Source organism: Talpa occidentalis, unplaced genomic scaffold, assembly GCF_014898055.3.
Source record: "Talpa occidentalis isolate TD23 unplaced genomic scaffold, MPIMG_talOcc4v2.1 talOcc4.2, whole genome shotgun sequence".
Classification (NCBI taxonomy): Eukaryota; Metazoa; Chordata; class Mammalia; order Eulipotyphla; family Talpidae; genus Talpa; species Talpa occidentalis.
In genome coordinates this window covers 9,642,219-9,659,335 of record NW_023602073.1, presented here as the reverse complement: position 1 = coordinate 9,659,335, position 17,117 = coordinate 9,642,219, and the positions used below count along the sequence as shown (strand labels likewise).

The window sequence follows — 17,117 nt, the reverse complement described above, 5'->3', positions numbered from 1 at the left end:
GTGCTATGCAACTAAAGCCAGTTTGGGACTTGGAACCTCTGTCTGCTCCAAGGCCAAAGCAAGTCTTGGATGGACTGCAGCGGGGCATTAAGGGAATCAGGAACTCCAGCATCATCTAAATGCAGCTTGGTGAGAGTCGCTGCCTCTGATCCTCCATCTCTCTTTGGAGTGACTTCTGGCCATTGGGATCTGGCTTGGTCTTGAGTGATCTTGCTGTTAACATCACTAAGCCTCAACCCCTTTAACAGCAAGATAGAACAATAGTGATGATAATGATGGTGGTGGTGATGGTGGTGTTGGCCAACTTTTCTGGAGTGCTGACTGCTGACTTGGGCCATTTGGTACTCAAAGGAATAGGTTTCTAGAGATCAGACAACCCTGCCCAGGCCATACATTTATTATGTTGCCAAGTGGAGATTGGAACCAAGAGCCTGGTCTTCACCACCATTGTCACTGTTGTGAACAGTGCTTTGTAGAGTCCTTGAAAGAGGGTTGTGATCCTGTTCTTTTAGATGGAACCAAATGTGCCAGATGTGAGGCTGGAGACAGGAGGTGGGAAGTTAGGGCTGGCCGTGCCGGTCCCAGCCTCTGTTAGCCACGGTTTTTAGTTGTCAACACAGATCTCAAGGTCCATGTTTAAAGCGATCCACTAAACTCTCCCTGTTTTAGTGTTTTTCCTGTTACTCAAAAATCTGTTCCCACCCATTAAAAATGACTTGTTTCTTAACTGGCACATACTCTCACCTCATTGTTTCCATTGGGAGAATGATAGAGCAGAACTCAATATTTTGCACCCTTTCTTCTAAAAGAACTAGATCATTTTGCAGTGAAGTTGCGCAGGAGATAAGCAGTATTAAACCATCGATGATGCCAAGAGTCAAAGTCACAGAACAGATTGTTTTAGACTTTTCAACATTTTTATTGAAGTAATGCTGGGTTGTCAACATTGTGTGTCATGCGTATATACTTCATCATGAACACCCCAAAAGTCCCGTTTTCATCCACTACCATAGACTTGACCTCCCCCTGTACGTGTTTTACCTTCCCTCAACCCCTTTGCCTTCTAACCAATAATAACCAATAATCTGTTCTCTGAAGCTAAGAGTTTGTTTCTGTTTTGTTTGTTCATTTGCTTTCTCTATATCCCACGTATGCGTGGAATCCTATGGTACGTCTGACTTACTTCACTTGGAATAATACCCTCAAGGTCCATCCATGTCGTGCAAATAGCAGGACTGAGTATTTAGAGTACCCTTCCAAACCCATCTTGAGTTGAACCCTTGAAGAAAAAGAAAGAGTAGAGCTACAGGGAAGATGAAGACTTTACAGTGCTGTGACTTCATTTGATTAATTTTTAAAGAAAATATTCTAATAGATTTAACTTTAGATAAGTGAAAAGAGAAAATCGCCTCTTGGTTATCATAATAAAATGCTGACTCCAATGAAAAAAGTGTTGATTCATCCATTCTCTATTTGATTATACAAACATTTCACTAAGGAATTGATTAGAAATATAATACTGCAGAAGGATATTTTCTTCAAGTTCAGTGATGGGAAGTTAAGAAGGAAACAGGAGCTTTAGACTGGCGATATGGGTGGGTGGCTTTGTCCCTGTGTGACCTCTATGGCAGCTGGCCCCAATTTACATATGTAGTTCTATTCTTTTTCTTGGATTCTAAACCTTTCTATCTGTACCTTGGCAGTCTCAGCTGATATCCCACTGGCATGTCCTGCTTACCCTGTCCAGAATGAGCTCTAATTTCTCTTTTGAGCTGGTCCTCTTTCTGACTTAATGCCATCTATCAATTAATGTTCCGCCATCTTTAATCACAGCTCTGAAATTTCTGTGGTCTCCCCTATTTCTTGTGGTCTCTGCTTCTGAGCTTCTCTGGCTTATTACCTTCCCTCCTTGAGTTATTCACTGAAGCCTTCTGCTTTTGGATTTTGATTCTTTGTGTCTCTTTTATTCTCATTTTGCATTCTGTGAACATCTTGCACCTTCTTACTTCAGCAGGTGCTGAGTAAATGCTGATGAACACATAAAAAAATGAATCAAATCGAGGTTGCCAAAAGAGCCAAAAATGTTTTTCTGATTCATAATGGTACCAAGTTCTTTACATCTTTTGGGTTTCTTTACCGAAGAAACTACGGGCTATCTCTCAATCTTGAAACTGCACAGACATTTAGTATTTTGGATAGCAGGAATGTGACTTTTGTTCCAAATCCTAACGCGTTGTTTTAAAAACCATAGCTGATGCAGTGAATAATGCAGCTGGCTTTGGGTTCAGCGGCGTGGATAAGAATGGAAATTTCTGTTGGGATCTGCTTTCTAACCTAAACATCTGGAAAATTGAGGTGAGTTAATGATGCTTTTGAATCAAGCTGGCATAGTGAATGTAGCTAAGAGTTTGCTTTGAGGGGTGCCCATGGAAGTTCATCATCAGGTCTGAGGGAAAGCTGCCTCCTATATATTTTGCATCTTGAAATTTATTTTCCTCTTTTTTTTTTTAAAGATTCTTTCTTGATAGTTTTAATGGTTCAAGGAATAATGAAACAAACAAACAAAAAAATCTGAAAAAAGAGCCAGGAAAATCTTTTCATTGTTTACATTCTTGTTCTTTCAACTAGAAAGTACAGATATCATTTTCTCTTGTTCACATTCTCCTTCTGTCAAGAATACAGATGGGAAGCCCCTTATTTAGATTTCAGTATTTCAAGTGTTCTCTGTGGTTCCTCTGGAAATATTTCACATGCATTCACCTTTAAGAATGAATGGTCTTGGGCCTCCCTGGTGACACAAGGGGTTGAGTCTTAGCAGTGTCAGGCTATCAACAGCCACTGCAGCATGAGTTCAGTCCCCAGCAGGGAGATACCCACATGGTGCAGCAGACCTCCCCTGTCTTGCCTGCTGCTCTCCTCAGTATTTCAGTAGATCTGCCTGTTCTGTTCCCTACTTTGTCTCTGGTGAATCCTCTCACCCCCTGCACCTCTGGCCTGCACCCCCGTTCTTGTATGCATAAATAAATGAAAATAAATCTTAAAAAAAAAAAAAGAATGAACGGTCTTGGTGCACAGCCTTTAGGCATCCAGAATCAGTGTGACACTTCTCTTTTACTGGCTTTTTCTTGGACCACAATTCTTGCTACACCTTCATCCTCAGAGATGGTCTCTTTGGTGCTCCATCCTTCTTGACTGGTCAGCTTTACGCACCACAAGTCTTGGACGCTTTCCTCCTGCAGCTGGGTCACCGTAGGGCGCAGACTCAAGTGTTGGTTGTCTAGTTAGGTGACTCATGTTTGCTCTTGGTGCTTTGATTTTCCAAGCACCTGAGGGAGAGCAGGGTGCCCTGGGAGAGTCTGGGCAGAAGGGGATGTGCAGGAAGCCAGGGGTGCGGAAGACTGACCGCTTGCGCCTACAGGAGTGGAAACTGCCCAAAGGTGCGACGTCCTCCATCTTTTTGACTGAGGATCCTTTTCATCATCAAAGAACTAGTCCCGGAGTCCAGAATCCCCTTTGCTTCAGCTTGTAGATTATCTGCAAGCTTCTCTTTTCTGTAGACATGATGTCATGGGGTGTCCAAGTGTGTTGTTGTTACAGCACAGAGTGAGGGGCACTGCAGAACCCCCAAACCTGCCCACTCCAGATAGGTTCTGCCATCTGCTACATCAAGACAAAACATAGTCTGTGTGTAAGACCTTAAATTAAAGGAACTTTAATGCAGTTAGTGTGCAACAAAGAAAAGACAAAGAATATTGTTTCCAAATCAAGCACCTGAAGTTACGCATCCCCTCGTGGGTAAACACCCAGCCAAACAGGGTTGGCCCAAAGCAGGGCAACAAGGCCCGAAAGCCTGCCACACATCTAAGTCACCTCCTGGTGGGTACCCACAGGCAGAAGGGGCCAGCATATCTGGGACAGAAGGAGCAAAATCAAAATCAAAATAAAAGCTGCCATTGTTAACCTCCCCACGGGTCCCTCACCCACATCTGTGTCAACCAGTCCAAGACCAAGAAGCAAGTGCAGCTTCTTCACATGCCTCTCTGCTCCATGTGGCTCCTCCAGGTCTCCTTCTGGCTCTCCATCCTACTTCCTTCCTCCAAACCTCTCCACCTTTTCCTCCGCCCTGCTCAGCTCCACCCCTCCTTGGGTGGGGCAGGGAACCTAGAACCTCCCCTTTTTCTGGGGACCACCCAGTTACATTATGACTTTTCTTTCTTTTTCCACTAAAATTCTTCTCTTCCTCAAAACACTAGGACTGCCTTGGAGGGGTGGGGTGCCTTGACTTGGGCTGTCCACCTATGCCTTTGGCGGGGCACCAAAGACGAATCCTTTCACTGTTGGATGTGTGTTTAGGGTAAAGGTTAAGCCAGTCAACTGTGTATTTATTTATTTATTTGTTTGTTTGTTTATTTATTTATTTATAAGATTATTTATTTATAGAAGAACCGGGGTACAGGCCAGATGTGCGGGAGGGTGAGAGGATTCACCAGAGACAGAGCGGGGAGCAAAACAGGCAGAAGGACTGAAAACACTGCTGAGGGGAGCAGTGGCTGAGACAGGAGAGGTCTGTGCGCCATGTGGGACCCTCGCCGGCAGCTGGGGATCGAACCGGCGCTGCAGAGGCTGGGGGCAGCTTCGCAGCCCAGTGTTCAACTGCTGCGCCACCAGGGGAGGCCCTCAACTGTGTATTTATTATAAAAGAAAACCAGAAGGAGAAAGTTTGTGTTTTCAGTGGCGTCGAGGTAGAGTATGGAGGTAAAGAAAAGGAAGAAAGTTTGATTTCGTTAAGGTGCCTGGAAGTATATGTAGCCTTTTATTAGCCTTAGAAGATGTGGAGAAATAAAACTGATTGGGGTTTTGCAATAAAGATCATCCATCATCACCCTCTCTCCTTCCTTCTCTCCAGCCTCCCGAGTATATGACACGAATTTAAGAGAGGGAAATGTGTAGCCTACATAAGGTTTTTTGTGCTTTCATAGGAAGCCTTGCAACTTCATTAGACATCTAGTTCTTGAGTTTCATGCTTATAACACCAACCTTTGATAGGATTTTTAAAAAAATTATTTATCTATACTTTACATCGTTGTTCATTTTTGTACAGTGTTTGCTTTCTTTTCTCTGGTGTAGTCCCCTTAGAATTTCCACCACAAATTCACTTGTGCACCATCACCATAGTCCCCTGTGCTATTTCTGACCTCGTTTTGCTCCCTCTCTCCTCCCTCCCCTGCAGAATGTCTCTGATTTATAATTGTCTGTTTATTTTTATTTGTTTTGTTGTGGTTTTTGTTTTTATTTTTTCCCCGATCCCTTATTTGGTTCCCTTATGTTCCTCCTCTAAGTGAAAGCATCTGATATTTTTCTTTTTCCTTCTGGTTTATTTTACTGAGCATGATCCCTTCTAACTCCATCCATGTTGCTGCGAATGGCATGAGTTTATCTCTTTTGATTGCTGAGTAATATTCCATGGTGTATATGTACCACATCTTCTTGATCCAGTCATCTATTTTTGGGCATTTGGATTGTTTCCAAGTCTGCAATAAACATAGAGGTGCAGGTATCCTTTTGAAGGATCTTTTTTCTTTTTTCTTTTAATGAGAAACCCTAGTTGGTGGCTGATTTTGGAATGGCTCTTCCTCTGTGGTGATTTACCTGCATCATTGGCAGTTGGGTGAAATTTCTTTGGTTTCTTTTCTGTATTGTGACCTCTTCATGCATAAAATGTCTTCCTATTCTAGATAAAATTGGAAGCGTTCGAGTCTGTGCAGGTATTTGTAGGCTGATATCACAAGACTGACCTAGTTTATAGACGACCACGAGTGAAAAGATAATTAAATTCAACTCACTCCATCAAGACACTAAATTCACATGATTAAACTTTTCCTGTGGAAAATCCCCCTCCAGAGTATTTAGTTTTAAAATGTAGATGACTGAAAAAAAAATGTTCAAACCAGAATGGAGAAAAACCCACAAACTGTTCCTTCAGTTTTCCTATCATTTGAAAATAAATTTTGAGAAACATGGGCACTTGGTGAGCCAAGTTTGGGCTGAAAGTAAGTCTCCTACACACTAGAAAATTTTACCGTGGAGCACAGAACAGCTGATGTGCTCCTGACAGAACAGTCCCCATTGAACACCTGCCACCAGGGAAATTCTGGGGAGGACGTTGCTTTGCATGGGGTATTTTTAAAGTTAATGATAGGTGCTATTTTCTTCTTTCCAGACTGCCACAAGTTTCAAAATGTACTTAGAAAACTGGAATATTCAGACAGCTACTTGGCTAAAGCGGTAAGAAAACCAAAAATGAGCTCATTCCTCATGGCACTGGGATATGTTTGGATAAACAGCTCTCGTCTGCAGTAGCAATGTCATCTGACACTTCTGTTTTGTACTAATAGCTCTGCCTATATATGAAAAAATAAAAGGCCACAATGAAGTATTTATTTTAATGTGTCAAACACCTAAAACTGGTATTTCTGTGCAGCAGGGACTCATTTAATCCTGAGCTCAATCCCATGAAATGTTGATAGTTATTAGCCCCATTTTATGGCTGAGGAATGTGAGACACAGCGAGGCTGTGTAATTTGCCCAAGGTCACACAGCTAATGAGTAATAGGTATGAGGGTAAATAGTCTATGTCCAGTGTCTGGCTCTTAGCCTCTCTGCTCTGGGGCCTTCACTAGCTGATGAGCCTGTTGCTCAGGTAGGGAGGGTGAGGATCTGTGTGGAATCACTGATAATCGTTGTCTTTGTCCCTAGCATTGCAGCGCTAAGGCACCCTTAGATGTTTATATTTTTTAACTTTGTATTTTTGTTGATATTTCTTTGACCTTATGTTCCCCTACACATTCTAAAATTAGAAACATTACCTAGCATGGAACTAATAACATGCTGTCCTTGAAGCAGCAAACACTAGTTAGTGGACATTCCTAGCACACAGTAAATGGAGAGGGAAGGCCTCAAAATAATAGCTGTTGCTTCTACTGTTTTTGATGGGTGGGTACAATTTTTTTAATTAATCAGTACATATGGGGTCCAAGAAGAGTTGGTGCATGGGAATGCCTCCAAAGTAAGCTCATACAGTGTTGTCAGTTTTTGAAAATTTGCACTTAGTAATTTCGCAAATGATATTAGCATAAACCTCTATATCTGTATATAGTGAAATCCCAATATGAGTCCTATAGTTTCCATGAGGATTTTACATTCTAAGATGTTGTAGCAGACATCTGCACATAAAAAAATGAAAAAGGATATGTTTATCAAATCATTAAATGTTACCTCATTAAAAATTAAAAACAGGGGGCCTCCCCTGGTGGCGCAGCGGTTGAGCACTGGGTTGCGAGGTTGGTTCGATCCCCAGCCACTGGCGAGGGTCCCACAAAAAAAATAAATAAATAAAAGTAAAAACATAAGATGCAGAGTAAGGAAATGACCTATCCAGACTTCTCATTTCAAAGAGAAATATTACTGGGTTTCCACTCCTGTGTTGTTTTCCCCAAAATTCATTTTCTTTCTTGCTTGAAAGAGGGGGTCATAACCCTTAGTTTGGATTTTAAAATGTTGTTTTTGACAACCCACGCAATACTGGATTGGTGTGCACTGTTTGACAATTGATTTTATTACATATTTGGGTCTTCTTGTTTCATAAACCATGGCGTGTTCTCCCTACAGTGCCTGCGGGAATTTGTAGAGTGGACCTGGCAGAAATTCCCCTATCACTTTATTTTATATAATCACTTTATTTTATATAATGAAAGTGCGAGTGGTCACTTTCTACCCAGCAAGACTTTGGGCCAAAAAGTTAAACAACCAACAAATCCAAGATCTCTAGGATAGTTGCTGAAAAGTTCTAGATCCCCACAATATTATTCTTTGAGGCAAGTTCATGGGCAAAATCCAGTGGCTCCTGTGGAAATGGAAGCAGCCATGGATCCAGCACTGACTATGCTGACGCTTGCCAAGGGAGGGAAGAGTCTGGGTGTTGACAGTTCGATGGCACCTATACCCGGTTTCAAAGACCTGATTCCAGAATTTCTGGGGCCATCAGCACTCATCTTATCCACGGGTATTCTTGGTAGATCAGGCCATTGGTAGACCAAGCGTCTGTGACGCAGAAAATAGTCTTTTGGGGTCCAGTGCACTTAATTGTATTTCCCCAAAAGATAGCCATGTGAATTGCCTAACTGGTGGGGTGCAAGAAAGCTAGAGATCAGGCTGCTTGGGTTGCATTTGGGGGGGGTCCCTGAAGAGGGTCCCTGGGGAGTGTCAGGCAGGCAGGCCTTCAGCATGGAGGCTGATACCTGCAAAGTCTCATCCAAAAAGAGGCCTGTGGCTCACTGAAACTTCCTCTTTCCCAGAGTGTGCTACGAGCGGGTTCCCTGGTACCCCACGGTGCTGACCTTCATCCTGTCTGCCTTGTGGCATGGTGTCTACCCTGGATACTACTTTACCTTCTTAACTGGAATCCTCGTCACACTAGCAGCCAGGACGGTAAGCTGCCTTGGGTTGCAGGGTCTCCTTTGCAGTCTGTAACCTTGTGTTTTAGGTCCCAGTGGGGGTGGGGTAGGGTATGTGGGAGTGATATTTTTAAACGAAACAACAAGTCTTACCATTAGAGAAACACTTCGATGTATAGGAACTTGTGGGTATGAAATGGTTCACCTTTTTTTTTCTTGAAATGGAGCATTTTATTGAGAAACTGTTCAAAGAAGGAAAAAACGCTGTCAAGAAAGACTAGGTGGAAAATGGGTTCTCAATAAAATGGAATTTTAGGGCAACTAAAGTCTAAAATAGTTAGGTTCTTCGTTTTATTTATGTGTTAGAGGGTGTTGGCAAAACAAAAGGAATTTTAGTAGCAATGTTTAGTGCCTTTACAGAGGGAGCATTTTTAGTCACTAAAGGCTGTAAACATACACAGGCTACTGATTACAGATGATGATTATTAATTAACAGGGGCTCTGTAGGCCTCCATTTTGCTGTTGCTGTGTTTCTTATTTCATTTTCCAAAACCTCAAAATAATTCACTGAGCAGCTAGGAAAATCGAAGCCTCAAGATCTGTGTTCTGTTGGAAATTGCTCCAACCTCTCATGTCTGATCCAATTGAATTAGTTTGTGTAAAATTCCATGAAGTTTATAAATTCAGTTCTCTAGGTTTTGGGAGTAACCTTAGTTTTTTCCCAGACCATTCCTAGTATTTGCTTGTCTTAGAGCAGGATAGTAAAGGAATGAACATTTTACTTGTCTTAGAGACTGAGAGGAACAGGTATGTAAATTATTACAATTCAAAGTGTCTGACTGTGAAATAGGTTTATATTTGATTAAGCACAAGAACTACTTCTAATGTTGAAAAAATTAATGGCCTAAAAAATGAGGAAGCAGTCTTTTCTGCTTGGTGGAGTCACTTACTGAGGGCAGAGTGGAATCAAGTAAAGTCACCAAGTACATTAAATTTGTCTTCCTCTAATTATCTAACCTTGAGGAGTTCCAACACAATCGAGTGTGATTATTTCCCATAAAAGGTTGTTTTCAGGGAAGTATCTATAATTGTATTTGATTTAATTTCAATCTTTGATAAGGATTGTGGCCTGCCTTACTCAGGTGCCAAGAATTTTTAATGACATTTGAAATGTATTTTGGATGGAAATTTAGGAGCTCTAATCTGTGTACTTGTGCATGTTTTAAATTTGCCTATAAATATTCCAGGACCCCTACTAGGTGCCCTACTGTGTTCTCTGTACTCGGTTACTTTAGCCCAAGACTAGGGTTCCCCACCCCTAGAATTTCTATTTTCCTTAAATGAAGGCTTGTCTAATGCTAGGTATGAGCAAGGTGGATAGCCCATGACTATTTGTGCTGATCAAAACACTTTTAAATTACAGTTGACCCTTGAACTGCACCAAGAATAAGGGGATCTGACTTCTGTGCAGTGGAAAATCTGCATATAGATTTTGGACTCCCCCCAAGCTTAACCACGTGATAGCTTGTAGCTTCCCAATACCAGAGTTGGCTAGCATATACTTTATGTGTTTGATGTATTATATACTGTATTCTTACAATAAAGGGGGAGAGAAAAAGGAATGTTAAAGTCATAACAGAAAATTCATTTATGGTACCGTATTTTATCAACAGAGTATGAAAAAATCTGCCTCTATGTGGACCTGCCTGGTCCAGATCTGTGTTGTTCAAGAGTCGGCTGCCAAGTGTTTATTGTAAAGATTTTGTGTACAGAACAAGGGGAGACATTTTCTCTTCCCCTGGTCATGTACCTACTTGGATTATAAAAGAAAATGAAAGAATAGGTAGCCAGAACAAACTAAGGAAAAGGCCAGAATTTTGATAATCTATTTAGAATATCACTCTTTAAAATGTCTTTTGTCTGTGATCTCTTCTGGCTTAAAAGCACTGATTTACATAAAGCTTGTCTGTCGACTGGTGCTTAAGAAAGAATACCTCAGACCTCAGAGTAGGGGAGATTTTCTGTGAGGCCAGTTGGGTGTCGACCATTCAACTGGGTCCTGATGCTGGCTACCTGGGGCTGCATCCCAGCAGGGATGAGGGCTCCATCACAGCAGACGGCACCCCTGCCCCTTCAGGTGCCTTTGTTTTTGACTAATCGGCTATTTCCACAACCCCTTCCTCAGTTTTGATTAATTTGCAAGAGCCAATTTAATTAATTTGTAAAACACTTTGGTAATGGCTGCAGCTGAAGTCCAGGTGGAGAGAGGTGCACAGGGAAGGTAGTGGACGGGACTGGGGCTTGGATGCCCTCTCCTGGCGCTGCCACCTGGCCCCCAACCTGGAAGCCCCCTGAACCCTGTGATGTGGGGATTTTGTGGAGACTTCATCATGTAGAGGTGATGGATCAGTCAGTCATTTCCCAGCCCCTCTCCCCTATCTGGAGAAAGGAGGCTGGGACTGGAAATTCCAAGCTTGTAATCAGGTCATCGACTTTCCGGTGACCAGCCCCAGCGGAGAACCACCCATGTTACCTCATCAGAACCAAAGACACTATCACCCAGGAAATTCCAAGGGACTTAGGAGCTGTGTGTCGTGAACCAGGTCAAAGATCAAGCATTAGAACAAAAGATACTCCTTGTGCTTATCGCTTAGAAAACCATAAAGGTTTTAGGAGCTCTGAGGCAGGCGCTGGGGGCAGAGACCAATATATGTCTATTTTCCATGATCTGACAAGTGGCCTGGAAACATCTTTCATAAATAAAGGTGGGGGTGAAAGGAAGCATAGACAAAATAGTATTCCCATTTTTTTTTAAACAGTGAATGAAATCAAATAGTCAGCAGGAGTCTTGGGCCTGGGAAGTTACCCAGTCAGAGCTCTTTTGTGCTTCCTCTTTGGCTCATGCACCCCAAAATACATGGAAGGGACCCCGAGCTCCCCCAACACGTCTAGCTGTTCACCAGCTGGAAACTCCTGAACACTGCTGAAGAGGAGTCCTTAGCTTGCCCATCGGCCGCTGTCTCAGCTCTGCCTTGGGTTCTTGAACCTGGAAATTAGGTCTTTTTGGAGGCAAATATAGTCACATGTGTCGAATGTCCTACAAATGACTATGTCCTATGATCCAGCACCTTCCATTCCAAAGAATTTTCTCAGTTTGCTCCTCGATAAAATGGGCATAGTGATTAAATGATAGGTTTATTGAGAGACTCAACAGAGATACGTGTAAAGCAGGAATACGGTCTTGGCCCTCAGTGAGCAGCCAGTATGTGGCCAATATAGCTACTTTGGTTCTCACTGCTGGTAATATCATGTTGCTGTTATTCAAAGGAAATAATTAGTACAGAGATTTCTCTAGTATGATTCCCATAATTGTTGATGATAGCAGGGGCAGAATACAAGCTAACTTTGATTAACTTAAGATTTTATTGGAGAGTAATATTAACAGACACAGAAAAAATTCATGCTATATCACTGCCAAAATAGGCTACAATTTATTAATGCCCAATGGATGGATATACGTGTATAAGTGGATAGAAAAGACTTGGAAAAGACATATGCCACATCTGAAAATGCCTTTCTCTGGGAGATCTAAACAGATTTTTCACTCATTACTTTCAAAATCTTTTTACAGCGAATATGTATTTTTTAATAATAAACCAGAATGATATTTTTAGTTGAAAATGGCACCCCCTTGGTCGGTGTTTTATAGAGATAGCCTATCTCCGTGCACCAAATTAAGGTGGTTTGTGATTCCTCTGCCCTTTGCCTTCCTTGGCTTGCAGGTGAGGAACAACTACAGACACTACTTCCTGTCTTCCAAAGCCCTCAAGGTGGTTTATGACGTGGCTACCTGGGCCGCCACGCAGCTGGCTGTCTCTTACACAGTCGCACCCTTTGTCATGTTGGCTGTGGAACCAACCATCAGTTTGTACAAGTAAGTGGCCACTGTTCTCAGCTGCCCTTCAGTCGATGGTGCGTCCGTTGTGTGTTTGACTCCAGGGTTGGTAACCAAGAATTTTGAACCTGGCTTCAGTGTGCAAATGCTGAGAGGAAACTTTCAAGAGGGATTGGCCATCTTGGGGATGAGCAGAGGTGATGTCCGCCTCACCAGCCATCTGCGACAAGGGCTGCTGTGGCAGCTGATTTTAAAGGGTGTATGTGGATGAGACTCAGAGGTTGGTTTGCTGCCCTGGCCTCTTTTTCTTGCAGCTGGGCAGGGCTAGGCTGGAAACTGGACATACTGAGGGCAGGCAGGAGCTGGGGCACAAGCCACCAGTGGGGTTGGCTGACTTAGGTGCTCTGCACCCCAGGAGATGCCTCTGGGTGTATGTGGGAGATTTATGTGGTGAGTTGCACACAGAAGAGATGAGTTTGGTGAATTTAGGTTGGAGATTGAGGTTCACACCAGAGAGAAGAACTCTCAGGGCAGAGGGTCAGGGCCTTAGTTCAAACGCCAGTGCTCCTGACCAGCTGCACACCTGTTTCGTGCTTGTTTTTAATGGTTTGACTCTAGACCTATTTTTCCACTCCTGTGCAATGGTAGAGAACATGGGTTTGTGAACTGGTTTTGTGACCTCTGCAAATTATTAACCTTCCTTACCAGTGTTTTCTCAACTGTGAAGCAAGGCTAAAATGGAATCCACTGGAAAGTACCTTTGTTAGGATTGAATGAAGCAGATAAGCAAAAGCCTCAGTCCAGGGCCTGGCCTCTTGTCCCTAAATGCTAACTTGCAGGATTTAGGGGTTTGCACAGGGTTTTGTAGGTTACCTTTGGGCATAGCTAGAGTCAGACAAATGACTTAGAAATAAGCAATGCAGAAAGCCTGATTTGTCATTGGGGGATACCCTGAGTTGAGGCCCCGGTCAGGAATGATTCAAGAAACTTACTGTTCAGTGCAGGGCTTTTATATTCTAAATAGGGCTTTTTTTAAGTTCTAGGAAATGAGAGTTGAGGGAAGTCTACTACACTTGTCCTTGACAACTTTTTCTCTAATAACAGCTCAGAGGAGTTATGGATAACGTAGAAGTTGAGCTGGAGTAGGCACAGATTTTTCTAGACGAGGGATGTCAAAATAGTGCAGAAAAAACTGTAATCTTCAGCCAAAAAGCCCCCCAGTTCAGCAGTGGCAGAGGTGGAAGCCACTCCAGCTGGGTGTCACGGTACCTGGGCTGCCTCGCTGGCCCCACCTCTGAGTATTACACCCCAAACCCCAGATCTGGGCTGTCAGCAGGGCTCGCCCCTCTGTGCCCACAGTCCACTGCCTCCCAGCTCCTTCCTGTCCTTCATTGTTTTCTGTGTTTTAACATCCCAAGGCAGCCACCAGAACCCCAGACACCAGAACTGTCTGCTCAGGTGCTGATGGTTGTTCTTAGCTCTCCATTCCCAAGATCTCACAGGTTTTGAGTTGTCTGCTTCTAACCTGGAGATTCCCCGCCCCCCAAACCCCAGTGTTTTGTCACATGTGTGAATTTTCAGGAATGCATGCATCATGCTGTAGCAGAAATGATTCTGTGCAGCTCAGTGTGACCTCATACCCGCCGCGTGCTGGGCACTGAGCTGAAAGCTGTGCGCAGAATGGTGAGCAGAATATGGAAATCATTTCTGTTCCTGTGGAGGTGAGAGCGTGATGGAGGGACAGGGAGCAATTGACAGGGATAAAGGCACACGTAGATTGTGCTCTGAGCCGTTGGTGCAGTGTTTTACGAGAGCAGGGAAAAGGGCAATGAGGCAGAATGGGCACCAAGGTGGCTTTTGGGGGGAAGTGGCACTTGAGCTAAGTTCTATGAGGGCGGAGGGCGGGGGGAGCACTCCGGGCATTGCTGTTGCTCCAGACATAGGAAGAACAAGGAAAGCTCACTGGTGAGAGACAGGAGGTGGCTCTGTGCACGGAACCTGAGAAATATGAGGTGGGCAGAGCACAGAATTCAAAGTGGAGCAGAGTGGTGAGCTGAGGAGAGAGCGGGGTTGGTGTCAGTGTCTCTGTTTATCAATGGAGGACATGAAGACTCAGAGAGGGTGAGTCATTTCAGAAAACTCACACAGCAGAGAAATATTAAACTGGAGTTTTAGGCTCAACATTCCTAGAACAGCAAGTCTGGTACTGTGGATACTAAAGATTTCCTTAGGGAGAAGCTATATTTGGAAGAAAATGACTGCGTAGGGATCCACTCGGTGGTGGTTTGTTTGCAACAACATGCATTTAACCCACTAACGTGTGTTCGTTCCTAGAACCTAGAGGAAGGAGCAAAGTTTTCAATCCAAAATACACTCAAGTGTATTTCCATTTCTTTTAAGTCATCTAGAACATGTAAAAACAAAGCACCTCTGTTTAGGATAAAGTGGGCATGTCTGTCCATTTTATTCACTTCAAACGATTCAATCTAATGTGGGATCATGTTTCTTACATACAAATCAATTGTGGGTCCCCCTCAGCCACCTTTTAACATTGTCCTTTGAGCTGCAAAAAGCACCGGGCCAAGGACAGGCTCCACATCTCCAGATGGATATCGGACAGTTGGTTGGGGCACGCCTGGTCTTTGCACCTGTAAATGGGCCTGGTGTGTTGAGCGCCACGCTTGGCAGTTCAAGCTTCAAAAGCAAAACTTGTGTCTTCATTAGTCTGCATGAAAGTGCTTTTCAGAGCAGAGCACACTGGCCATCCTGCCGGCTGCATGTGTGTGATCAGAGTGCAAGGGTTTGAATTGGGTCCTCAGACTTTGAATAGCATTTCTGCCTGGCGTGGGGCTGATTCTCTTGGTCTGCAGAATCGCTTGGTCTTTTATTTGTCAGGGGGCAGTACCAGGTGTCTGTCTGCAGATGGGCTGGTCAGTTTGCTCTGCTCCATCTTGTGGTTTGCCTCATCCCTGGCCCAGTCACCCGCCAAAGGGAGTCTCTTGTGACGTGGATCCAGACTGGGCTGAGTACAACTGACATAATGACCTTCACGTGACATTGCCCGCTCCTACCCTGGCATACGGTGATTTTTTGTGTGTTTTTTATTCCTAGGTCCATGTACTTTTATCTACACATCCTATGTCTCCTGATAATACTACTTCTGCCAATCAAGCCACAAGCTCGAGCTGAAATTCAGAGGCCTCTGAACTCTGTTAAGAAAAAAGCAGATTGACTGGCACCTCCCGGCGAGGCTGAACGTGGACAATTGCGAGACGTTGAAGACATGAAAGGCTCGAGGGTCTCTCGTGATGTCGAGCCAATGTTTACATGCATCTTTTCTTCTTCTTTAAGTCAGGGAGTATTTTTACAAAGCCTTTCTGCCCCTTCATGGCCATGTCCAGCTGCTTGAATATTTTCTAGGACATCGCGTGGCACGGAGGCGTCTGAAGAATGTGTGGGAGCAGCGGACAGTCCACGCCGGCTGCTTCTCTCGCCCCTTCACCCGGGGCTTCCAGCCACAGAGATCCTGATGCCGCCCCAGCAGCTAGAAAGCAAAGCTGACACAGCCTGTCTTCCAGAACATTCCCTGAAATGGCTGTCCCTCAGGCAGCCCCAGATCCTGGACCTGTGATACGAGTGTTTTCAACGCAGTAACTGCGCTCGGAAGAGTGGAGGCGAGGGATCGCCCCGGAGGATTGTTGGGGTGCGGAAAACCACAGCCAGCAGGATCCGCCGTGCACACCTGGATGGGCTGGAAGTCGGGCTTGCCCCCAACAGGGGTACAGCCGCCCCTTTCTGCCCGTTTGCCTTGTGAACTGAGCCAGACCAGAAGCCAGAGAGCCTCCTGCACACGAGGACCGGCGTCGGGGGGTGGGGTGGGGGGCAGAGGTTCAACCCTCCAGACCCCTGCCATGTCACACGTGCCACCTGCTGCCCGGATGCCCCAGCCTCCGGAGGTGACAGAATGTCTCCAAGAAACACTCTTTTAGAAAAGGGAGAGCTGTCCTGAAGGTTGGTAAGTGGGCGCTCTCTTCCCCCCGATTTCCTGAGGCTGAGGTCACGGCCATGACGTGCGGGGCAGGTGCTCACAGCTGGGTCAAGCCGACTCCTGGTGACCTTCCTGGACGGGGCTCCCTGTGGGGCTTGCACCGGGTGGTCTGTGGGAGAAGGAACACGGGGTTCCTGTCCTGGAAAGCAGCCATGACGACAATAAAGTACCCGCCATGGCGGCGAGCGCCCCATCACCTGGCGGGGGAGAGTTTGTTCAAGTCCCACGGCGACAATATTCCTAAAGAAAGGGGTTTCTGCACCCCAGGGCTTCCGCTTAGGGCCGGGACAGTTCACACCCTGATGCCTGTGTGTGTGTGTGCGCGTGCGTGTGTGTGCATGTGTGTGCGTGTGTGTGAACAGATGTGCACAGAGTTGAAAGTTTTGTTGCTCACACCTTGCTGTGTCCTGCAGGTCACTGTCGGGCGGTGCTGGCCTAGTTGTGGTTTCTGGTTTCATTTTGGCCTTTGCTCCCCATCCAGCAGGAGGCGGGTGAGGACGGCAAGCGGCCTGGAGCCGCGGATAAGTGTCCCTCTTCTCACACCCCCCCCCACACACCCCCACATTCCTGCCAGCCACACACCCCCTTAGGCTTCCTCCTTCCTCCTCCCTCCCCCGCCCTGCACCCGTCCACCCACCCTCCTCCCTCCCGTAAACCTCCCCATTGTCGTAAACATCCTCACAGCTCCCCCTTCCTCCCTTCCCTCCTCCTCTCCCTCCTC

General features: G+C 45.0%; 1 protein-coding gene across 5 annotated transcripts in view; it reads left to right on the top strand.

Moving 5' to 3' along the window:
• The window catches only part of MBOAT1 (membrane bound O-acyltransferase domain containing 1), a 257,849-nt gene extending 241,238 nt beyond the window's left edge, over positions 1–16,611 (top strand). For all 5 annotated transcript variants that reach the window (XM_054698341.1, XM_054698340.1, XM_054698338.1 and 2 more), the window contains exons 9-13: positions 2,252–2,355; positions 6,221–6,285; positions 8,355–8,487; positions 12,236–12,387; positions 15,460–16,611. In XM_054698341.1, coding sequence (XP_054554316.1) covers positions 2,252–2,355; positions 6,221–6,285; positions 8,355–8,487; positions 12,236–12,387; positions 15,460–15,580 — 575 coding nt within the window. In that variant the 3' untranslated portion in view covers positions 15,581–16,611. The remainder of the gene's footprint in view (positions 1–2,251; positions 2,356–6,220; positions 6,286–8,354; positions 8,488–12,235; positions 12,388–15,459) is intronic.
• The last annotated feature ends 506 nt before the right edge of the window (positions 16,612–17,117 follow it).